Source organism: Balaenoptera acutorostrata, chromosome 5 (genome assembly GCF_949987535.1).
Source record: "Balaenoptera acutorostrata chromosome 5, mBalAcu1.1, whole genome shotgun sequence".
Lineage (NCBI taxonomy): Eukaryota > Metazoa > Chordata > Mammalia > Artiodactyla > Balaenopteridae > Balaenoptera > Balaenoptera acutorostrata.
The window spans coordinates 114,056,963-114,082,571 of NC_080068.1; the positions used below are offsets into that span (position 1 = coordinate 114,056,963).

The 25,609-nt window shown below is 37.2% G+C and overlaps 1 protein-coding gene across 6 annotated transcripts in view; it reads left to right on the forward strand.

The window, feature by feature from the left end:
* Positions 1-11,701, forward strand: part of EGF (epidermal growth factor) — an 87,035-nt gene extending 75,334 nt beyond the window's left edge. For 4 of the 6 annotated variants that reach the window (XM_007191031.2, XM_007191034.2, XM_007191033.2 and 1 more), the window contains 4 exons: positions 2,641-2,808; positions 5,870-5,987; positions 8,741-8,846; positions 10,740-11,701. In XM_007191031.2, the coding sequence (XP_007191093.2) occupies positions 2,641-2,808; positions 5,870-5,987; positions 8,741-8,846; positions 10,740-10,990 (643 nt within the window). In that variant the 3' untranslated portion in view covers positions 10,991-11,701. Of the gene's footprint in view, positions 1-2,640; positions 2,809-5,869; positions 5,988-8,740; positions 8,847-10,739 lie in introns of those variants that run through there. The other 2 variants (XM_007191036.2, XM_007191037.2) reach the window with 2 other exon arrangements.
* Positions 11,702-25,609: the final 13,908 nt, after the last annotated feature.

The window sequence follows — 25,609 nt, forward strand, 5'->3', positions numbered from 1 at the left end:
TTCTCCAAAGAAGACATACAGATTGCCAACAAACACATGAAAGGATGCTCAACATCACTAATCATTAGAGAAATGCAAATCAAAACTACAATGAGGTATCACATCACACTGATCAGAATGGCCATCATCAAAAAATCTATAAACAATAAATGCTAGAGAGGGTGTGGAGAAAAGGGAACCCTCTTGCACTGTTGGTGGGAATGTAAATTGATACAGCCACTATGGAGAAGAGTATGGAGGTTCCTTAAAAAATTAAAAATAGAACTACCATACGACCCAGCAATCCCACTACTGGGCATATACCCTGAGAAAACCATAATTCAAAAAGAGTCACGTACCACAATGTTTATTGCAGCACAATTTACAATAGCCAGGACATGGAAGCAACCTAGGTGTCCATTGACAGATGAATGGATAAAGAACATGTGGCACATACATACAATGGAATATTAGCCATAAAAAGAAACAATTGAGTTATTTGTAGTGAAGTGGATGGACCTCGAGTCTGTCATAACAGAGTGAAGTAAGTCAGAAAGAGAAAAACAAATACCGTATGCTAACATATATGTGTGGAATCTAAAAAAAAAAAAAGGTTTTGAAGAACCTAGGGGCAGGACAGGAATAAAGACGCAGATGTAGAGAATAGACTTGAGGACACGGGGAGGGGGAAGGGTAAGCTGGGACGAAGTGAGAGAGTGGCATGGACATATATACACTACAAAATGTAAAATAGATAGCTAGTGGGAAGGAGCTGCATAGCACAGGGAGATCAGCTCGGTGCTTTGTGACCACCTAGAGGGGTGGGATAGGGAGGGTGCGAGGGAGGGAGATGCAAGAGGGAAGAGATATGGGGACATATGTATATGTATAACTGATTCACTTTGTTATAAAGCAGAAACTAACAGACCATTGTAAAGCAATTATACTCCAATAAAGATGTTTAAAAAAAAAAAAAAACCTAAAGAACTAGTGGAGCATGGCCTGCCCTTGTGAAATGCTGGCTGATTGCTCTGGGCCTTATAAGGCTGCGAGGCTTTGATATTGCAGCCTCCTTGGCTCCCAGTTCTCTTGTCATATTCCTTGAGACCCTAAGATCTATGAGAGGATTGGAGGTGTGGCCTATTAATATCCAACAGTTTAAAAGTGGCTGCTAGGCGTTGATAGTAAACGTCTATAACCAAGGACAGCTAGAATTAAAACAGCATACAGGAAAGCCGGGAATAACCTGATGGTCCTTTATGCTTCCTACACTCAGATCCTGCATTCTCTGGTAGGATCACTTCTAGAAGAATAGTTTTTCAGAGGTGCATGGAACTTAAAACTCGTTTTGGAAGTGGCCCAATGTAGTAGAAAGAACACAGACTTTGAAATCAGAGAACCATTTGAATCAAACCTGCCATTCACTAGCTGTGGGAAAAATTACTTAACTCCTTTGAGTCTCACTTTCCTCGTCTATAAAATGGGAATATGCCATCAAAAATAAAATGAATAAAAGTACCTAGTACAATATCAGAAACATAAGGTGCATAACAAACACTAGTTACTTTCCCTCCTGTCTTTGAAAGTGACTCGCCAAAGCTCCTATAACCAACTCAGGTAGAACTAGGACTAGACTTGAGACCTTCTGGGACTTCATCCATGACTTCATCCATGATGCATGCTTCGTCTAATGCTTTTGCCTTGCTGCCTCTTCCCCCCATGGGGACTGGTATCAGTTCTCTGTGTATTCATTCCTTTACCTCCCTTTGGAACAAAGTGGGGACGTGGATATACAGAGAGTGGATCCAGGGCCAAGGTGAAGAAATTCCTAACAAGTGAGCAATACAAAATTTCTAATAGAATATTTTTAAAGTTTATGATCTTGCAAAGAATAATAGAATATAGTTCTACTCAAGATCCTGAGAGTTTCTGGAAGCATGTGTTCCCAGTAGATGGCAGCATTGTTTCATTTACTGTCATCTAAAGGTTCGCAGCCTGTGTTGCCCGCTGGTAATTCCAGTAACAATTTCACTAATGAAACAGCAGGATGTTGGTGAATGCCTCTTTTTCCTCCACTTAGTTTTTCTCCCTTGAAGAAGTAGGCAAATGCTTGTGTGTCACCACCGAGTCCTTCTGAGTCTGTGATTTTAAAAAAGGAGGAAAAATGGTTTCCTCTGCAGACTAGTCTATGCTTCCAGTTCAGAGACTACTCAACATTCTTTTACAACCTGGTCTCAAGTGAAAGACTCTGCTTTGAATTCTTCCTTCCTTTGACCTATACTCATTGCAGTCTGGCTGAACATTTGTTCGAAAACTCCCTTGGCTCTTAGGGCAGGGTTGCTTTATGTTGGTCTTAGAGGAAGCTTCACAGGATTTTAGCCTAACAGAAATTGATCTTTGATCAATGTTCTGCAGTGCCTTATAGAGGCGGTATGCAAATAATCCCCCATTAATCCCAGGGCCAACAGACCAATGGCGGAAGTCTGTGTTGCATTAACTTGTAAATTAGAGTGCTTTCAACTGACCTCTGATGGATTTTCCGTATGTCCAAAGAGCTGAAGCTGAAATGCAGAGGTTGAGAGACGGCTGGATATTGAGTGCAAAAATATAAGCGTTTTCGGCCTTGGCTCACTGCTGACCTCTGTCTGTATGTTGTCACAGCTGTGTCGTTGGCTACGTCGGGGAGCGGTGTCAGCACCGAGACCTGAAGTGGTGGGAGCTGCGTCATGCCGGCCGCGGGCGGCAGCGGAGCGTCACCGCGGTGGTCGTCTGCGTGGTGGTGCTGGTCCTGCTACTGCTCTTGGGGCTGTGCGGGGCTCAGAGATACAGGTGACTTTGCTTCCATTGGAACCTTCAACCTCCTTCTAGCCCCTCCTGGGGCTTCTTGAGATGAGCTGCTTCTACACACTTATTTAAAAACTGGAATAACAGTAAAAGGAAACAAAAAATGGTCCAGGATTTCATTGCTCTAAAGCATCAGTGCTTTTACTGTTCCATTCCAGTCTTTGTTCATAAACCTATGTAGTTTCCTGGGTTGTTATTTAACCTCACACGTTTTTATATTCCACTTTTTTTCTTTTAGCATCATGTGCTTCCTCTCACGCCATCCCCAGCCTGTATGACTATAATTTTTCATGGGTGCCATCCATTGAGTTGATTTCCCACAAAGTATTAACTTCTGTTCAAGAAACTCAGTTATCTTCCCTAACTTGGAAGGAAGTTTCCGGTCCTTGGAGTTTATGTTTTTAATCATTTCAAGTTAAAAGTTTAAAACTGTGGAACGATAATATTTACACATTTATTTTAAAAAAAAAACAAAAAACCCCCACTACATTAGGGTGAAGAAATGGGCATCACATTGTTTGCTCATTTTCCACTTTCTTAAAAAGTAAGACAGCATCCTCCGCTATCCTCAATATTGAAAAGCATTTTATGCACTGTTGTAGTTTGTCTGGCATATATGACTTAATAAATGCTTTTTGTTATTGTTGTGATTTTCCATGAACTGTAATCTTCCCCAAGGAGTCACACGTTCCAAATCCTTTTCTATCTTGAGACACAGGATTCTCAGGCAAAAACTTGAAATTTTAATTCAGTGGTTCATCAGTAACCATTGTACTTTTTAGCCTGGTGTTCAATCAATATCTTGGATATTTGTAGGAAGAATATTGAATAATCAGCGTTTCATTCCATTGGACAGAATGCCAAAAGGAAAGTAGATGATTGGCAAATAATGTAGAAAAAAATGGAAGGAAGAAACAAGTCCAAGTGTACTGTAATTATTAGGTATTTTTTCTTATTCTATGGACTATGACATAGTAAGTAATATGCTGCTAAGTTCAAATTAAAACTGCCAGTTTAAATATTGCCACGTCACTAATGTACACCAATAAATACAGATCTAGCATTGGGTTTGTAAGTTAGGTGTGTTTAGCAATTTTCTTTAAAGAGTTAAAATCAGTTATTCCTCCCTTTGTGTCAGTCTGACCTGTTTCGTCTAGATTGACTGTCCGCAACTATTTGTCTTGTGTATCTCTGAAAAGATTGTTTGTGGAACTAAATAATTTTAAAAGTATTGTAATATTATTACTTCATAAAACTTGTTGGGGACTTCCCTGGCGGTCCAGTGGTTAAGACTTTGCCTTCCAATGCAGGGGATGCGGGTTTGATCCCTGGTCAGGGAGCTAAGATCCCACATGCCTTGCGGCCAAAAAACCAAAACATAAAACAGAAGCAATATTGTAACAAATTCAGTAAAAAAGACTTTAAAAAATAAAAATAAAAAAATAAAATGATTTCTTGGAAGGACCGCTTTGTAAAAAAGTCAACAGGAAGTATTATGTCACAAACTGTAACTTGCAAATTTGGAACTGTTTACATTAACCACTTCAATTTTTTTCCTTGACGCTTCTGATTAAAAATACTAACCCACACTATTTCCTGACGGGGTTCCATCTGTTTCATGGAATTCACAGCTCCCGGGATGGGGCTTCCACAGCAGCCCTTACCTTCCTTATTGCCCTTCCTCCGATGGTCAGACAGGCCTGTTTGACTGAGGGTTACACTTCTAGAGGGAATTAAGATGCCATCTGCCCCGAGATAGCAGCACTATTTTGGAATCTTGAGGCTGGCTGGTGGTCTTCCCCACCACCTTTCCTTCATTGGCTTCCCTTAAATGGCTGCTCAGTATGTGATGTACCTGTCTCTCTCCCTCTCAAGGCTATGCTTTGAGGACAGGGGTCCCACTTTCATGTTAGGTCTCCCTCCCTTTCACCCCCTCCCCCAGGGCATGACACCATGCCTTGCATAGACCTGGAAGGAGCCTAGGCTTTGCATCTGTCGACTGAAAAAAAAAAAAAAAAAGCACAACGTGAGAGTTATGAGTTAAGTTTTATTGGGGGCAAAATGAGGACTATAGCCCGGGAGACAGCATTTCAGATGGCTCTGAGAAACTGCTCCAAAGAGGTAGGGGGCAAGGTCAGTATATATGTGACTTTGGTGAAGGGGGAGTACAGGCAATCAAGCACATATTTTTTGCAGAAGGTTGCTGCTAGTCTCGTGAAGGTTACTGCTACTCATGAGGAGGAGACGTCACCATGAAGGATTTTAGTACTTTGCTAGATACAAGGAGATGCAAGAATTGGGCTCATAAAATCTTTTCCTGAGAATATCTAATTATCTAAGGACCTGTTCTGCCAGTTTTTCGCAGAGCACAGAGTGCCTCATTCCTGATCTCCGCACTCAACTCCTTTCAGGGGGTGTTGAAGGTCAGCAGCTGCTGCAGCTCGTGATATAATCCTTGTAGAGGTAGATGGCAGGTGCCAATATGTAGTTGGCACAGCATTGTGACCCGGCTCCTGGGCTGCCCTTGGTAGCTGTGTGCCTTGGGTTCATCACTACTATCTTCCAGTCCCCCTGGCTTCACTTGTAAAATGAAGCTAATATAGTGTGTGTCGCACAATTGCTGTGGTACTATTTCCATAGGCACCCCCTCCCCACAAATTCTAAGTCGATTTAGGTAGAGATTTTGTTGTGTTGTTTTTCCATTGTTATGTCTCCAGTACTAGGACAGGGCCTAGGATATAGTTAGTAGTCAATCGATACATCCATGAATAAATGAATGAATGAATGCATGGCTTCCCGCCCACCCCATGCCCTCCTACCCCTTGTCACGGTACCTTGGAAAGAGTGAAGCATCATCTGGAAAATAATGCAGGGAAGGATGCCTTAAAACCCAAAGTTAGGCTCCTAGTTTCCTTAATACTTCTTCTCTCCCATGCATTTTAAGTACCTACATTTCAGTAGCAAAAGTAGTTGTCCTTGACCATCACTGAGTAGGCTACTGTTTTATTTTGTTTTGAGATTGTCTGATATTTTGGCTCTATGGCAGGACTCAGAAGCTGCTATCGAAAAATCCAAAGAATCCTTATGACGAGTCGAGCAGAGATGTGAGCAGTGTCAGGCCTGCAGATGACGAGGCTGGGATGTCCTCTTGCCCCCAACCTTGGGTAATGTGACCACAGTACATGAAGCAAGAAATTAAATACATGAAGCAAGAAATGTAAAGCAATAAAGCTTTACGTTAATCCCAGTTCATTTTTTTCTCATTCTTCACTGAGTTCGGAGAGACTGGAATCTATTATAGTTTCCAGCTGGTGTTAATGTTACCTAACACCACAACAAGTGGGAGGTCCTGGGTGGGCAGTGAGGGTGGGGGAACTGTGTCCTAAATTAAAGTAATCAGATAAGCTAAACTAGTGCCATAATGGAATGCACGAGACATTTATGGGATCTTTTTTCTAGCATGTACTTTCTTGCTATAACTTAGCTTTTTATGTGTTTGTGAAAACTCTTTCCCCATTTTTAGGCGATCCCTTTCAGATGGATGTCTTAAAAACCCAAGATTATGCTCCTAATTTTGTTAAAATTTCTTTTCTCACACACATTTTAAGTCCTTAAATTTCAGCAGCAAAACAGTTGCCAGATTTAGCAAATAAAAATACAGGACACCTAGTTAAATTCATACTAATACTGAAAGTTCAATTTTAAATTCAAATTTTACTGGGCATCCTGTATTTTATCTGGCAACCCTGTATATTTTCCAAAAAGCATAGTAATTGCGAAGTTCAAAATGCTTCATAGATCATCCACTTCAGTAATTGATCTTAGAACACTAGAGGGCAGACTTGGGACAGGCTCTCTTGAAATTGCTGGAATTTCCATTTTTCAGAATCCCGTCAGAGATAGCTTGACTGGTTCAGTGTGTGTTGTTGGTATCATTTGTGGTATATGTCGTGGAATAGGCTGGACTATATGGCAGGTCCGTGGGGAATTGAAACCTGTGGGCACATAGGGAAAAGGTTATTAGGGAGAGGTTGTCAAGGGGCAAAAGCATCATTTGGGGTCCTTCCCACATCACTTCTCCCACTCCCCAGCCTCTACTTCATGTGCATTTCAGAGAACAGCTTTCCTGTGGCTATGCTTTTGACTAACAAGTGACCATCTGTCTCTGCCTGTTGTAGGCATTCAGTGTATACTTAGTTTTTGGTGGAACCTGAGTACAGAAATACAATAAGAAATGTGAATTCTGGCTTTACTCTTCCAACCAGTTGGCTAATTTTCAACAAGTCACTGAACCCCGGTTTCTTCATCAGGACTCCAAGGCGTTTGGATTACATGAGCTCTAAGATCCCTCCTGTCTCTGGAGATTCCCCAAGTGTGTGGTTCTGGGTGGACTTAGTTATAGAATGTCCTCAGTTCTTTGAAGCTTCATGCTCGTGGACTCTTTAATTTTCCAGATCTCATTGTCAGTCTGTATGGTACTTCCTTCAGGTTTTGGGTAGCAAGTTTAGTTCATCTTATTTAAATCATGGGAGAGAAGGAGAAATACAATCTGTATCTTATTTCTTAAAAAATCAGAAACACTTGCTGCTGTCATGAGCAGCATTCTGTCTCAGGGCTGTGGTGAGAGGCTCAGTCTCCCAGCCGTCAGAACTGTCGTTGACACCAGCGGCTGCTGCAGATATCAGTGGGAGTGGGTGAGAGCTGAACACCCAAACTAGGAGGAGAAGCAGCAGAAACAGTTTGGTTCCATCAGCTGCCTTCCCCAACCCAGGCCAGAATCCCGGAACCTATGTTCTTCTGGCAGAGAGGCATGTGGTTGGAAAACTGTCAGTGCAGTGGGCTGGATTTTAACTTGAGCCAGAAAAATGGACATGTGCCCTTAAACAGTGGGTCATGTATTAGTTTTGCAATGAGTTACTGCGGGAGACCATCGATGAGGAGGAGGTGGCGAAGGGTGATTAGTGTTGTGGAAAATAAGAAAATGAAAACGTGTTCAGAGGATCCACCGTTCTGTCACCAACATTTCTCTCCCTAATCGACTCTACTCATCTTGATTCCTATACTTTTCTCAAGGAGAAATATGACCAAGGAGATTTTTTTCTATTCTCTCTTCCTCATTGTATTTCTGAGCTATGGGCTCATTATGTGGAGGGTACATTTCTGAACCAGTAGAGCATTGGTTCAGAACCTTGGGGCAGTCTCTCTGCTGGGTTACTGATTGGCAAGGAAGGACGTCACCAAACTGCATCCTTCATCCTGGGGCATGGGGTCACTTCTTTTCTCTCCTTTTATCTTTGATCTGCTTTAATCTCTAATCTATCTAGTGTGAATGTGAGCCAGTGAACTCTGGTTAGCCTGCATTGCAAGTGCCCAATCAAATGTGGACAGTACAAACAATGACAAAAATAATCATTTTGTTGACCAAAGAGAAATAATGTTGTTTTCTGAGCCTGCCTTTTAGAATTCTGGTTCCCAAGCTGTTCAAGCATGAAAAGACATTTCATGGATCCCGGCAAAATAGTAGCTGCATTATTAGTTCTTATTACTCACTAATAAGCCCAAATTATTCAGAACTTGATAGCATGTTTAAGTGAATTTTCCTAATTAAGCACACACACATATTTGAAAAGTTGGAGCACATACATGTGCGAGATATTATTTGTCTGGCCTGTGGGCAATGCTTAGAACACTTGTGGATTCATGTATGGGTATTGCTAGTTGCTTTAATAGAGAGTAACAGAAGCTTTCTAACTGAAAACTGAATCTTTCATTAGCCAGAGAGACAAATTTGACAGGGCCTTTCTTTTGGCTTTTACCTTCTATAAGGTGGGCATGAAGCCATAGATTTTATTTAACGTATGTTGAGATAATTTATGGATTTTAACAATGTCCTCTCTCTCCCTTTTGTTTGCTGCAGTTTGTGGTTATAAAGGAACATCAAAACTTCAGCAATGGGAGTCAACCTGTAGCCCTCAAGGACGGTCTGGTGGCAGATGTTGGCCAGTTTTCTTCCCTGGAGCCTGGTGAATGATTATCTTTACCTGGATCTTGAATGTTTCCCTGAATGTGAAAAGTCTCATTTACACACAGAAACAGTGAATAGTGAAATTGTATAAGCTGTGTAAGCAGCTGGCTGTATTGGAATGCCATAGAACTTTAGAGAAATATGTTTAGACTAGATTCCTGTTTACCTGAGGTTACCATGTTCACCCAAAACTCTGGTCACATAGCAGTCTGCTAGGTCCCCTTAAGCAAGCACACAACAAGTCACTCCTTATTTTGATTTAGATTGGGTTTTGAGGTCATTCTTGGGGTTCGGGATCGATATTGGCAGCTGTAGGTATGGTTCCAGTGAAATTGCAAGTGGCTCCAAGAAAATGTGTTCCATGTTTTAGAAGGAAGGATTCTTGTGAATTTAAGTTGATCTGGGGGTTCTCCTAGGGATTTGGGAGTATTTAAGTCTTATCAGGAGCTAGCCCTCAACCAGATGCCTGGCCATCTGTGAAATCCAGCCAGACCCCTGTGAGAGGGGCTGTAAAATCAACCCACATTTTCAGGCTGTTCTGGAGCTCAATCTGCTTCCAGTAGAAATGGAGTTACGTATGATTCGACATAATACTTTTGTCAAGAGTTGTATTAAGATAAATTTCTTGGGCTTGGGTCTCAGATATCATAGTTGTATTTCCTAACTCAGAGGACAACGTTGAATATGCTTTTTGTATCATAAACCTTCAGAAAGGTTCAGAGAAACTTTGAGCCAACAAAACCACTTCCTCTGCAAGAAGAACATAGGCTTCTTGTTTTGAAAACACTCACTCCAAATCCCCCTCTCATACATGTGTTGCCACATAACCCAAATTCAGTATAACTTTCTTTCCTAATTTGAGGAAGGCTCTGGATATTAAGGTATACTTCAGAATTGAATATTAAAACTACAATAACTATTATATATATGTATATATATATACAATATATATTATATATATGTATATATATCATTACAAGTGTTGTTAATCGGGATAATGAAAACATTTAGCATTTTCAAAAGTTGCTTGGGTTTTTGTTGTTATTAGTAGCATTTTTGAATGTAATGGAATATCTTGTTTTACATAGTACTTTTTCTTGAGGAGCTAAAAGCAAATAATTCTTTGTTATGAAGATAATCTCCTTTAGAGGTATATATAATGTAATTTTGTAAGATATTCAGTAGCACAATTAAAAGAGTATGGTTAAACTCAGACAAGAACTAAGGACTCAGCTGAATACTCAGGAATAAATTAGAATCTCTCTCTTTTTACTCATTCTATTGCAAACACTTTGACCCATTCTCCATGAGCCACTCATAATACCTGTCTCCCAATATGAGTGATCATATCCCCAGTCATGTCCAGCCATCTCATAAATGCCTGTTGTGAAAGTGCATGTGGAGATTGGAGGTGGGGAGGTAGAGTGGGAAATAAGATAAAAGATCAAGATTGGCTCTGAGCCAATTCTTTCTCTACCCTGGAAAACCCATTAAGCCACCGGCTACGCTAGTGGTGCCTCCACAGAACCATATTCATTGACCTCAGCCAACATCAACTGGTGCAAGTTAAGTGCAGAGTATCATGCTAGGGGATAGGAATGCAAGTGCATTTAAAACCTGAGCTCTGTTCTCAAGTCATTTATGGGCCAAATGGGGACAGAGGAGGTACACAGAGAAAGCTAAGTAGCAACGTCAGGTAGCACAGTCCTTTGAATCATCTTACTAACCAAAACTATTTTAATTTTTTAAAAATTGGGTCCAGAATGGTTTGAAAATGGGTTCATTTGTGTCTCATATTTCAGGCCTACTCTCCAGCCACTACTATTAAGGTCTGTCTTGCTGGACATTGTGAGTGATGTGAATACTGAAATGTCTTTTTTCTCTTGTATAGGGTCATTGCAACCAACATCATGGAGAAAGGAGCCCCAGATGTATATGGCCACAGAACAAGGATGCTGTGTTTCATCATCCAGTGATAAAGGCTCTAGTCACCAGAGAATGAAGTGTAGCTTTCATCTCCCCTCCTATGGGCCATGGCCCATTGCTGGGGGAGTTGAGAAGTCCCATTCTCTCCCGTCAGCTTACCCATTATGGCAACAAAGAGCTCCGGATCCACCACACCAAATGGAGCTGACTCAGTGAAAGCTGGAATTAAAAGTAAGATCAAGAGGAACAAACTGTATTGATGGATAGTCATACTTCATTTCAAAAAGTAGAGGAAAAAATACAGATTTTCATTCTACAATCTCTACAACTAATCACCTACTCAGCGTCGGAGACAAATACGTATTGTGCTTTTGCTTCTTCCTTCAAGCAGTCTCACTGCAGATTTTCAAGTAAAAGCAACCTGGAGAATCACTGGGTAACTCATTAGAAACCAAAATGGGGAAAGTAGTGCTTTGTAAACTGTGTTGTCTTCAATATTCAATACAGACAGATTTTTTTTTTTCCTGCAGCCCCAGAAGAAATTTGGGGTTAAAACAATCAATCATACAGGTTGGGTCAGTTATAAAGTAATTTCTCTTAACTGGACAGAACATTTAGCTCAATCTTATGAAATGGTTAGAATATTAAAATTATTGTTATTGATATAATACATCAGTAGGCATTTAACTTATCATTGGTGTGGTCCATGCTGGTAATTTTGCAGAATGAATTTTGATAAATTAATGAAGAATGTACTAACTTAGAACCTGATTTCTTCCAAATTGGATGGCTTATTTTTTCTTTAAAAATCTTTGAATGAAAACATGTAATTTTTAAAACATTACCCAAGAGACTTCTGTGTTTCTGACATTACTATTCTTTCCCCCACATAATTTTTTCTCTAATGAAAATGGTAAATTATCCCTTTGTATGTTTGCACAGAATTTTTACTTATTTTCAAAATATGAGATTGTAAGCAAATTGCCTGATTTATTTTAATTTTGGACAGCAATCAATTTCTTCTAATTATTTAAATAAAATCAGCATTAAACATAAACATTTTATTGTACACCTGGTTATAGTTTAAGGAGATGTTAGAGTTGAAGCAAAGTGATATTCTAAGCTTGCTATTGTTACTTTACAAAAAAAATCATATTTGAAATCTTTCTCTCTAACGTTAAAAAGTAAAATTTCACATAGTGTTCCAATTAAATATCATTCTTGCAGCCAAGACACTGTTACTACAAGTTACACAACCTAATACTGTAACTGTGGGTTGTTTGGGGCTTTGGATTATTCAGTTTACGCATTAACTAGTCCCTTTGCTTATCTTTTCTTTCCTTTCTCTTGAACTCCTTGGACTTTGGTTACACCAGAAGTCAGCATGAAAAGGAGTTGAAGCACATCTCAAGTAGATACTTCTTAGAAGTTTTGGTAAAGATTTCGTGGTGGAGTTAATTCAGATTTTTCTGTATTCAGTTTTGCTTTAATTGATAGTTGATAACCTGGAGGATCAGAAGATCTGTCTTTTATTTCTTTTTTTTTTAATTAATTAATTAATTTATTTATTCTTGGCTGTGTTGGGGCTTCGTTTCTGTGCGAGGGCTTTCTCCAGTTGCGGCGAGCGGGGGCCACTCTTCATCGTGGTGTGCAGGCCTCTCACTATCGCGGCCTCTCTTGTTGCGGAGCACAGGCTCCAGAAGCGCAGGCTCAGTAGTTGTGGCTCACGGGCCCAGTTGCTCCACGGCATGTGGGATCTTCCCAGACCAGGGCTCGAACCCATGTCCCCTGCATTGGCAGGCAGATTCTCAACCACTGCGCCACCAGGGGATCCCCTGTCTTTTATTTCTAATGAGTGAACTGACCTCAAAAAAAATGTAGTCATAATTCTCCCAATGATGGGAAAATTATATTTGTAAGTGTGAATATTTTTTCTTCTTCCAAAAGTGAGCATTTTTGAAACTTTAAGTGTTTAGATTACATTTTTGTATTTTAGCACCTCTTTTAGGATTCCAGCAATAACCAAAGCGATGACATGAGACCACAATAGCCCATAACATAGCATTATCTTTGAACCATTATCTTCAAGCTGTGCAGTGAATCTGATACCTCATAAACTGGGACCCTGTGTCCTTGATCAGGATCTATCACTGTCTCCCTGGTCAAAGTAGAGAGAAAACACACTTTGTGTCCTTAGCAAGTCACCCTGAGAGAGTTTTCCTTTGCTGAGGCTCCCATGTCTCTACCAGAAATATCCTCCTTTAAGAATCTATTTTTTTAAAAGAGCATTTTCATCTAAGATATTCAGTCTGGAAAAAATGCAAATCAAAAATTTTTTTTTAATAAATTTATTTATTTACTTATTTATTTATTTTTTGGCTGCGTTGGGTCTTTGTTGCTGCACGCGGGCTTTCTCTATTTGTGGCGAGCTGGGCCTACTCTTTGTTGCGGTGCGCAGGTTTCTCATTGCCGTGGCTTCTCTTGTTGCAGAGCACGGGCTCTAGGCACACGGGCTTCAGTAGTTGTGGCACATGGGCTTAGTTGCTCCGAGGCATGTGGGATCTTCCTGGACCAGGGCTCGAACCCGTGTCCCCTGCCTTGGCAGGCGTATTCTTAACCACTGCGCCACCAGGGAAGTCCCTCAAATATTTTTATTTCCTAAATCTCATGGTCTCATTGTGCACAATGCCTGATTGTGATCCTATTTGACTAAATGTCACCTGCTACATAACATGAGCATTCTGCCCTCTTTTCTAGCACCTAATAGAAGGCTTAGCATACTCTATTCTTTTGAAACCGTATGGTTCCAGTTCCACCTATTAACCTTGATTTCCAACTGATATCCTCTGCATGTGAATAAATGATTATCGTGTGATTATTGAAAATGTGTTAAAAACACTAAATAAGTTATTTAAAAACATACAAACAAACCAACAAAAAGGCTGGGAGAAAGGGAAAATATCTAGGTAATTTAAGCAGCTGTGACAGGCAACGTTTTGCTGTTGTTGTTTACTTTCTCTTTCTTCTTTTTTTTAAATCCTTAAATGAGAAACCCTCTCTGCATTGTTTCATCCTGAGCTCTTTCACTCCAGACACGCCTGAAGCAGAGTTCTTTCCCGTTTGGAACTTGACAGGGTTTCTGTCGCTAGTAGCCTATGCTTACAACAACGTAGCTCAGTAGGAAAATAATGTGATGGACATGGATCCTTAGTTAATCACTCACATATCTGAACCGGAGAATTTAGGAAGTACATAAATTACCAAACAGAAAATTTCCTAGCTGGTGGTCATTTCCTATTTTTTCTCCTCTACAGTGAATATTTGACCCTTCTGACATAGTTCAATTTCCATTTCTGGTGGGCCAGAAGGAAAATTATGATGTGCCTTACTCAACAATTAAGCCTTCAGAGTGCATTCTAAACTAAGAGTTGTCAATCCCAGATTAATGCCTGAATTATTTGGGTTCTTATTTTTCATTTATATCACTCACCTGCCAAAATAATAAAGTATAGTAAAACTGTATTATTCAGAATTTTAGGGAGTCATTTGGACAGTGAGGCAGGTGCTTGCACCGTGGTTTCTTTAGCTCTAAAATGAGGCATCTTTTGTATGAAACAACTTAAAGTAACAGCAACACCAACACAAACTAAGGTGTTATTTCTACCACTGAGGTATTGAGGTAATCAAGGCCTTACTGCTTTAGAAACCAAATATTCTTTTCTAAAAAAAAAATCAATTTAAGATAGCACTCTTTTTCTACCACTCTATGAAACACGCTGCACATAATTACACATTTTGTTGATGACGTTAAGAACTTCATTACACACCAGGCATAATATAATGCTACAGTTCTGTGAGAGTCCGAGCTTCTTTGCTGCATACAAAGATCCTTAGAACTTGAGTCCAAATACTTTAACCTGTTATTTTTTTATTCCTTTTATGAACTTTTAAGCTGTCAGCTCTCATGACTCTATCAATTACCTTCCATAGATGCTCCTTATCACCATCCTTGTTGCTTCTGTTTTGTAAACTTGGCGTTCAGATTACCAAGCAAGTTAGCACTGTAAGTAAAGTAAGAGTACATGTATAGTCCTGAAGGAGAGCGTAAGTACATTTCCTGTGTAAAGTACTTAGGTTTTAGCCCTTAAACTTTTTTTTAAATATAGATTTATTTATTTTTATTTATTTATTTTCGGCTGTGTTGCTGTGTGCGGGCTTTCTCTAGTTGTGGCTAGTGGGCTTCTCATTGCAGTGGCTTCTCTTGTTGCAGAGCACGGGCTCTAGGCATGCGGGCTTCAGTAGTTGTGGTGTGCGGGCTTCAGTAGTTGCGGCGCATGGGCTTAGTTGCTCCTCAGCATGTGAGATCTTCCCGGACCAGTGATCGAACTTGTGTCCCCTGCATTGGCAGGTGGATTCTTAACCACTGCGCCACCAGGGAAGTCCCAGCCCTTAAACTTTTGACATGTTGCATCCTTTTATTTTTTCCTTACTCTTCTCAGCTGCATTCTCAGAGTGCAGATACATCGATTCCAGATAGAGGAGGTGGTGTGGGTACGTTTAATGACAATACAGAATGTAGTGGTTATGAAGATGGTCTCTGAAGTCAATAAAACTGAATTCAAATCCCATTGTGTCACTTAACTAGCTTTGTTACCTTGTTCAAACTACTTAATCTCTCTCAGCTTCAATTTCCTCATCTGTAGAATGGGGAGAATAACAGTACTGTTGTCAGAGGACTGTTGTGATTTTTACATAAAATAATGCATGTAGAGTACTTAGCATAATGCTTACCATAAAATTAAATGGTGTTATTATGGTTATTATTTTGCCCTTTCCTGAGACCACTGTTTTAATAGCATTAATTTACATTATGGTGACCTTGTTTTTTCTGCTTCTAATCCAGGCAATTGGCACGTGAAGATGGGGCAAAGAGCAGAACCCTAAACCCCTGGGTCAAAATTTTAAGAGGCATTATGCACAAATATCAATACAGACTAAACATTCAATTTCATTTTTACATTAAAATCACTACCTTAGACATTTACATTTGGGACATGTTGGTCGTTTATTCATCAAGTTTTATGCATTGGATAAATAAATTAATGAGAATATTAATTCATGACTATATTAGTATGAGACAACACTGTGCAGCTTATCTGTGCCTTGATAGAACTGCGAAAAACATTTGTTTGTTTTTATCTATTTTTTAAAGGCAGGAAGTTTATAAACAGAAGAGGTCCTTGAGAAACTATCATAAGGCTTCTACTGAAAAATCTCAGATGGTAATTAAATATCCCATGTGTTGTAAGAATAACCCCCTTGTATATTATAGTGAGATATTTCTCTAACATTTGTTGGCAGCTGCTAAGCCAAGCAGAAATACACTGTAGAATGTGGACATTAGTTTTAAATGCTTATTAATTTGTTAGAGCTGGAGACAGCAGCACAAAAGATGTAGGTGGTAGCTTCCAATGATCAGTAAGAAAATGTATAATTAGAGTTCTACAACCACTTGATCTCTGTCAACAACAACTTTCCAAATTTTTCACTATCATTACCTGCTTTTAGTATTTATACCTGTTGCCTCAATGATAAGGAAATACCATTTCCCCAATAAAATTAAAAGGAGAAATAGACAAATCCACAATTATAGTTGGAGACTTGAAGACTCCTCACTCAGTAACTGACAGAATTAGTACACAGAAAATCAGTAAGGCTATAGAAGACCTGAACAACTCTATCAACCAACTTGATCAACCTGACATTTATAGAACACTCTACCCAATAACAGTAGTATATACCTTATTTTCAAGTGGTCACGGAACATTCACTGAGATAAACTATATTCTGGGCCACAAATTTCCTTAACAAATTTTTTAAAATATATAATTAACCCTTAAATAACATGGAGATTAGGGACACTGACCCCTCACACAGTCAAAAATCCACATACAACTTCACAGTCAGTTCTCTGTATCCAAAGTTCTGTATCTGCAAATTCAACCAACCGTGAATGATGTAGTAATATTGTATGCATTTATTGGAAAAAATCCTCATCTAAGTGGGCCTGTGCAGCTCAAAACTGTTGTTCAAGGGTCAACTATATATCATACAAAGGATGTCCTATGACTATAAAAAAATTAAACTTGAAATCAAAAGTAGAAAAATACCAGGAAAATCCCTAAATATTTAAAATTGAACAATACACTTACAAATCACCTATGGCCCAAACAGGAAGTTTCAAGGGAAATTAGAAAATATTTTGAACTAAATTAAACTGAAAACACACACACAAAAAATAAATTTAAAAATTAAGAAAAATAAAAAATAAAAACTATGGTAATGACTGGACTGTGACTGAGCTTTTAAACCATTTATACCCAAATCTCATTTAAGCTACCTAGTCCCATAGATGTGGGTATATATGATAGTTTGCACTGGGGTCAAAAAGCCTTTGTATCTGTGTTATTAAAATATTTTTCTCCAGAGTTCTATCATACATTTGCACTGTGCTTTTAATTTTATTTATTTATTTATTCATTCATTTATTTAATGATTTAGGTCTTTTTATTTTTTATTTAAGTATAATTGCTTTACAATGTTGTGTTAGTTTCAGCTGTAGCATGGTGCTTTGTAATTTAATAAGGATTTTTGTATTCATTATCTTATTCAACCTCATTAATTCTCACACCCAAACTATAAAGTTAGTGAGGCAGATATTCTTTCCATTTTACTTATTCTTAAAGATAGATTATGTCCAAAACTGAAGGAAAGTGAAGACGAATAATAAAATACATTACTAGAGATAAAAATTACTTCATAATGATAAAATGTTCAATTTGCCAGAAATATAATTCTAAAATCATGTACTCTTAATACCCTGCCTCAAATATATAAAGCAAAAAATTGACAACTTACAAGAAGTATTGAAGAAAACACTATCACAGTAGGAGATTTTACCATACTACTTTTGGTAGTTAATAAACTTAGGAGACAAATTAGTAAGGATATAGAAGACTTTAAAGTATATTTTTTCCAATTGGATATATATAGTACACATAGAAATTCATGAACGTTAGTATTTGCTAGTCCATAATGTATCTTCAGCAAGTTTCATAAGACTACATGAATGTGGTGGTATAAACCATATTCTCTGACCATAATGAAATTGAGTTAGAGTTAAATGATAAGGGATAATGAGAGTGCTTGGAAATTACAAAAACACTCCTAAATAACTTATGGGTGAAAGATGAAACCATAATGGAAACCATAATCATAATGGAACTGAATAATTGTGAAAATTCTGTATACCACAATTTATGGTGTATAACTAAACTGCCATTTAGAGGGAATTTTAAACCTTTATATCTTATATAGGAAAAAAGACTGAAAGTTAGTGAGTTAGGAAGCACCCAACTGAAGAAATTTTTAAAAAGCAGAATAAATCCAAAGAAAGTATAAGCAAAGATATCATAAAGAGCAGAAATTAATGAAATAAAGAAAAAATATAAGAAAATTTAAAAAGCCAAAAGTTAGTTGTTTGAAAAAAATTTAACAAATTTATGACAAAATTAATCAGGAAAAAATAATGAACAACTGTATAATGTTATGGATGAAAAGAGCATAAAACTATAGACATGGTCATGATTTTTTTAAAAAAGGAAATCGTATGAATAACTTTGACAATAAAATTTTAAATTTAGGCCAAATGGACAATTGCCTAGGGAAAAAAAAAATCAGCTTACCAAACTTTCAGAGAAAGAAATAGTTTTAAACCCATTAAAGAAATTTAAAAATTTAAAATTCTTCCCACAAGGAAAATACTAAACATTACATATTTGGTAGCTTTGCATTGTATCAACTGGGTAAACTGGAACTGTTTCACAGAATTTCCTCCTTGTATGTTTTTGTGATACAGTTGGTCATCATGGTTAGATGCAGTGAAAGACAGATGCACAGGTGCCAGTGAGTCCTCACTCTTCCCCATAGTGATTGCTGCCAGGTTGCAGATTGTTCTCTCTCTCCCTTATTTGGTGTTAATCTCTTTTTCCTAACTGTTGACCCTGATGCACACCAGTGATCCCAGTTCCACCACTAGACACAGATGCAGACGTCTTCCATTGACCTCCACACCAGCTCTGCTTCAGCTACCACTTGAAAGGTAAGAGTGCCTGGTGTGCAGATTTCTCTGTAAACTTCACCTTATCCATGCATTCCATTGCATCAAGAGTGCTGATCAGTGACTTCTCTGACCGTCCAAATCCCCTCTCTGGATCTTACTTTCCCAGCTCCTCCTGCAATTAGGTAAGATCTAATTTCTATAATAAATTCTTTATTCCATATACCTAGTTGTTTGCTTCCTTGATTTAATCTTAACTGACATAACAGTAAAATTCAACCAAATATTCAAGATATAGCTAATTCTTATATTATACAAATACTTCCATAGAATAAAAAAGGAAAATGAGAAGATATGTTGATGGCAAATAAGCATATAAAAAGATGATCCACACAATTTTTAATTTACATTTTAAAACAACAATGAGATACTGCTACATATCTATTAGAATGGCCAAAATCTGGAACATAGACAACACCAAATGCTGGCAAGGATTTAGAACAACAGGAACTCTAATTCATTGCTAGTGGAAATGCAAAATGGTACAACCACTTTGGAAGACAGTTTGACTATTTCTTATAAAACTAAATGTACGCTTAGCATATGATCCAGCAATCAACTTTTTGGTATTTACTTAAAGGAGTTGAGAAGTTATGTCCACACGAAAACCTTCACATTGGTGTTTATAACAGCTTTATTCATAATTGCCAAAACTTGGAAGCAATCAAGATGTCCTTCCATAGGTGAATGAATAAACTGTGATAATCCAGATAGTGGAATATTATTTAGCACTAAAAAGAAATGAGCTATCAAAGCTATGAAAAGATGTGGAGGAACCTTAAAAAAAATTCCTAAGTGAAAGAAGCCAATTGAAAAAGGCTACCTGTATGATTCCAACTATACAACATTCTGGAAAAGGCAAAACTATGACGACAATAAAAAGATCAGTGGTTGCCAGGGGTTAAGGGAAAGACATGAATAGGTGGAACACAGAGGATTTTTAAAGCAGTGAAAATATTCTGATGATACTATAATGAGGGATACATGTAATACGTTTTTCCAAACTGAGAGAAGGTACAACGCCAAGAGTGAATCTTAAGGTAAACTGTGGACTTTGGGTGTTTATGATGTGTCAGTGTAGTTTCATCAATTGTAACAAATGTACCATTCTGGTGGGGGCTGTCAGTAATGGGGAAGGCTATGCATGTGTGGGGGCAAGAGGCATATGGGATATCCCTGTACCCTCCTCTCAATTTTGCTGTGAACCTAAAACTGCTCTAAAAAAATAAAGTCTTTTTTTTTAAGGAAAACACTCTCTATCTCATTTTATGGTGTTAATATAACACTTATTTCTAAAGTAGACAAGTATAGCACAAGAAAGAATGATTACAAGACAAAGTCATTTATGGGTATATTTGTAAAAGGCCTGAACAAAAGACTAACAAATGAATTCAGCAATTTATTAAAAAGATAGTATATCATGACCAAATGGCAATTATATAATAAATGAAAATTTGGTTAAATATTTAAACCAATAAGTATAACAGTAACAAATAAAAAGAGAAAAAAATAATAAATGCAGAAAAGGTTTTCAATAAAATTTAACATCCATGCATGGCAAAGATCTTAGCAAAATACAAAGAAAAGTGAAATCCCTTAACTTGGTGAAGGAAAATCTGCTAAAATCCCACACAGCAAACATTATAGTTAATGGTGAAATGTTGAAGATCAGAGTCAAACCAGGGATGCCCTACTAGCATCACTTCCACTCAACCTGGCACTAGATGTTGTAGACAGTAATTTGACAGCACCATAATATTCCAAAAATAATGAGATTAAATTTTTAAAATATGTAAAGATTGAAAACAAGGGACTTAAACTCTCATTATTTTAATATGATACAGTTGTTCATAGAGAACACAAAAGAATCTACAGTTAAATTGCAAGAAGTAATACAAAATTGTACCTCAGTAATACTAATTAGAAAATATAGTTAAAATACATATTAATTACAATAGTAGTATAAATATGAAGTAACCATGAATAAACCTAACAGGGTCCAAGCTATGTTGGAGAAAATTTAAAACTTGATGAAAAGATACAATAGAGAACCTAAAGAAGATATACCATGTTCATGGATAGGAGGTCTTAATATATCTCCTCAAACAGATATTTAGATTCAATAACATTTTAATAAAAATTTCATGTTTTTAAAGTAAAACTTGACAAACTGATTCTAAAATTTAAATGGAAAGTTATAAAAGTCTAGCATATCAGAAATTTCCTGCTGTGAATAATTAGAAAATTGCATAAAATACAAACAACAATCTATTTGAAGGCATCAGAGAGCTACTAAGGCAGTGAGAATTTGAAGGGTTAAATCTTGGAGAGAAGGAACGGAAAATGCAAAGAGATGAAACTGACATTTATTGTTACTTTTCTTCTTGAGGCATTTGCCAACCTATAAACAGAAGACTAAAAGGATAAGAGGAGAATAACAGTCAAATGAAGAAAGGTTTAACAGAGTTTTCAACAGTTTTATGGGGCTAGAAGAAAAAAATCAGAGTTTAGGGCCTGCCAAAGAGGAGTGGCCCTGATAACCAATGCAAGCTTTCATAAAGGATCTTTGAATGCTATACCCTAGGCAAAAGAGCTAACTAGAAACAGTCCAGCTCTCACAAAGAAACACAGATTCAAATTAGCTCATTCCCAAATAGGATTAAAGTGATCTTAACTTTAATTTTGCTACAGGCAAAAAGTGAACCCTCTCTATAGGAACATAACATCATTCAAAACCTCTGATTATTTCTTCAATGTTTTATATGCTATGTCCGGCGTTTAATAAAAAATTATTAGGTAACCCAGGAGATAAACAATTGACCAAAAACCAAGAGAAGAGGAAAAAAGAATTACAGGCAAAATGAACAGATTTATAGGAGATTCAATTGCTGAAGTTATTAGACATGGATTTAAAGTTAACTTAGGTTTACATGTTGAAGAATATAAAGGCTGAGAAAAAAGAATTCAGCAAGAATTTGAATCTATTAAAGATAATCAACTGGAAATTACAATAACTGAAATAAAGAACTTAGTAAATGGGTTTAACATATTAGACACAGCTGAAGAGAGAATTAGTGAACTAGAAAATTAGGTCAATAGAAAATATCTATACTGAAACATGAAGACGAGAAAAAATGAAAAATACAAAAAACACAATACATGAGACACACAAAAAAACTTCTAACACACACCAAATATATATATTTAATTCCAGAAGGGTTGAAAAGAGAGGATGGGAGTCAAAGCAATATTTGAAGATACAATGTCTGAGAATATTCCAAAATAGATGAAAAATAATAAACCAGATTAAAGAAATGCTACCAAATTAAACAAGATAAATATTTAAAAGCTTAAATACAACAAAAATAAGAACATTTTTAAAGCATTCAGAAATAAGAAACATAATTTCAAAAGACATAACAGAAATGATGTAAGGCAGAAGAAAACAGAATAATATGTTTAAAGTATTGAAAGAAAATAACTAGATTTCTACATCCAGCAAAAAATATTGTTAAAAATGAAAGCAAAATTAAAACTTTAGATAACAAAAACAGAAAAGTGGACACAAGAAGACATGCACCAATAGAAATACTAGTAATTTTTCAGACAGAAGTGTAATGATACCAGGTCGAATCATGAAAATATAAGAAAAGAAGACCAACTGAAAGGGAAAATATGTGGGTAAATTTAAATGAATATAGGCTGTTTATGAAAAGTCAAAAGTTATCCATGAACAACCTAAATGCTCATCAATTGATGAATGGATAAAGATGTTGTATGCACACACACACACACACTGGAATATTATTCAGCCATATAAAAGAATGATATAATGCCATTTGCAGCAACATGGATAGACCTAGAGATTATCATATTAAGGGAAGTAAGTCAGAAAGAGAAAGATAAATACCATATGATGACACTTACATGTGAAATCTAAAATATGATACAAATAAACTTATTTACAAAACAAAAGTTACCCATGAAGAAGAATTAAATAGGAGGACTTGATCTAGCAGGTATCAGAAATTATTATAAACCTATAGCCACTAAGAAGTGTAGTATCATTGTAGAAATATAACAATGGACAAATGGAATATAAAATACCCATACATGAAAACTTGAAAGATGATAGAGTAGGTAATGCACATCGGTGGGATAAGAATGGAGTATCAGCAAGTACACCTGAGAAAATCAGTTAACTGTGCAGAAAATAATGAAATAGATCCCTACTTTACACCTTTACAAAAAAAAATCTATCTAAGGTAGAATATAAACTTAAATGTGGAAAGCAAAACTAGAATGCCTTTAGAAATATTTATAGGAGCATATTTTAATAACCTTGGGTTAAAGGAAAATTTCTTAAGACCTCAAAAAGGAAAATATCAATAAATTATCATTAAAATTAAGAACTTTTCTGTTCCTCAAAATACACCACAAAGAGAGTAAAAATACAGGATGTAACTTTGAAAAGTTTGCAATAGATATAAGGATGATATAAACCTAGAATGTATACATACTTCCTAAAGGGAACAAGAAAGAAAATGCAGTAGAAAGGCAGAAGAGGGAACACAAATATGCCCCCAAAAACCACACGAAGAGAGACTTCCCTGTTGATGCAGTGGTTAAGAATCTGCCTGTCAATGCAGGGGACACGGGTTCGAGCCCTGGTCTGGGAAGATCCCACATGCCGTGGAGCAACTAAGCCTGTGCGCTGCAACTACTGAGCCTGTGCTCTAGAGCCCGTGAGCCACAGCTACTGAGCCCATGTGCCACAACTACTAAAGCCTGCGCACCTAGAACCCGTGCTCCGCAACAAGAGAAGCCACTTCAATGAGGAGCCCGCACACCACAACGAAGAGAGGCCCCTGCTCGCCGCAACTAGAGAAAGCCCATGGGCAGCAACAAAGACCTAATGTAGCCAAAAATAAAATAAGTAAATAAATTTATTAAAAAACCAAAACAAAACGAACAAAAAAAAACACATCAAGAAATGATTAATCACATTAGTAATCGGGAAATCAAACCGCAATGAGATATCATTTCACACTCATTGGCAAAAATTTTAAAGTCAGACCTGTCTAAGTTTTGTCCAAAAGTGTGGAACAACCAGTACTCTGTGCTGGTGGGGTGTTAATTGGTATCACCATGTTGGCATTACCAAGCAAATTTGAACATTGTTCATATTTTACAACCTAGCAATTCTAATCTGAGGTATATATCCTAGAGAAACTCTTACACCAATAATATATCTCAAAGCACATACAAGAGTGTTTACAATGGCAAAAAAACTGGAGCCCATATAAATATCCATCATCAGTAATGTGATAAGAAATCAGTGTATAGGTTTATTATGGAATACCGTAGAGCAGTTAAGTGAATTATAGCTATGCACATGAAAGTGGATTAATCTGTAAAACAATATTTAAACAGAAAAGAAGAAAAATTTATGTACAAAAGAATTCCATTATATAAAGTTATAAGCAGGTAAAGCTAAACAGTATATTGTTTGTGGATGTAGGCTTACATGGTTAACTTATAAAGAAAAGCAAGGGAATCATTGACAAAAAATTCTGAAGGGTAGTTGTCTTTGGCGCTAGGAGAGGAGACCTTCAGTGATGGGCATCCAAGGCTTCTGAGGTCCTGGTAATGTGTTATCTCTAAGTCTTAGTAGTAGGTACATAGGTATTTCTATTGTTATTCTTTCTCCGTAAACTACCCATATATCATAATATAAAAGTGAAAAAAATGTGCGTTTCACAGTTGCCAAAAAAAAAAGGGTGAAAAGACCACAAAAGATATTGTCCCTAAATTTTACTGAGCACTTCGTGGATTCCAAAGCGGAATTATTCACATTCCTTGCATTTGTCTGGGTTGGGTCTTCTGAACTCTGGATCCCTGAAGCCATGGAGCATGTATGCTGGATTAACATGTTTCTGAGCTGGGAATTTTCCTCCACAGTTGGAAGTCTGAAGAGAGGCAGAGAATGCTGTTTACCACGCACACTGAACGCTTTGGGCAAATAGAGGTATAAAAAAGAGGAATGAGATAACAGAGGTTATGAGAAAAGAAAGGCTGTGTACAAACTAGGAGGCAATATATAGAAAAATTAAAAATTGGCATTTGGAGTCTTATAAGAAATTACCTGGTTGGGGATGGTAAAAAATGATGTTCATAAGTATGATGAGAAGAGTCATTCAAATTCTGCTTTGATTTGCTTCATTCTTCTATTAACAAATCTGACCTTTAGCAATTTGTCGTTTAGGTTTTCCCATTAACTTTAAGTTTTAAATTCTGCTTTTCAAATCCTTGTGCAACTTTCTGTGTTTGCTAAATTACTCAACAGATTCATACAGCATTGCTTGCTTATGTTTGCTCTGTGCTGGAAATGATAATGAAAGTGTCTGTACTTCCTGCCTTCGTGAGGTAGTTGATAGGGATAATTTTTTAAGCAATTAAAATAGAGAGGAAATAAAGACCACAAATGAGAGAAAGCAGAAGCTTCAAGGTCCTCTGCCTCTAACAGCTTTTTTAACCCTCTGCCATGTTAGAACTCTTGGAACCAGCTTTTGTTCCTTTCTCATTCCAAACTCATAGCTTTCTTTCAATTTCTCTCTTGGACTCCAAATGACTTTTTATTCCCTCACAATTGTTAC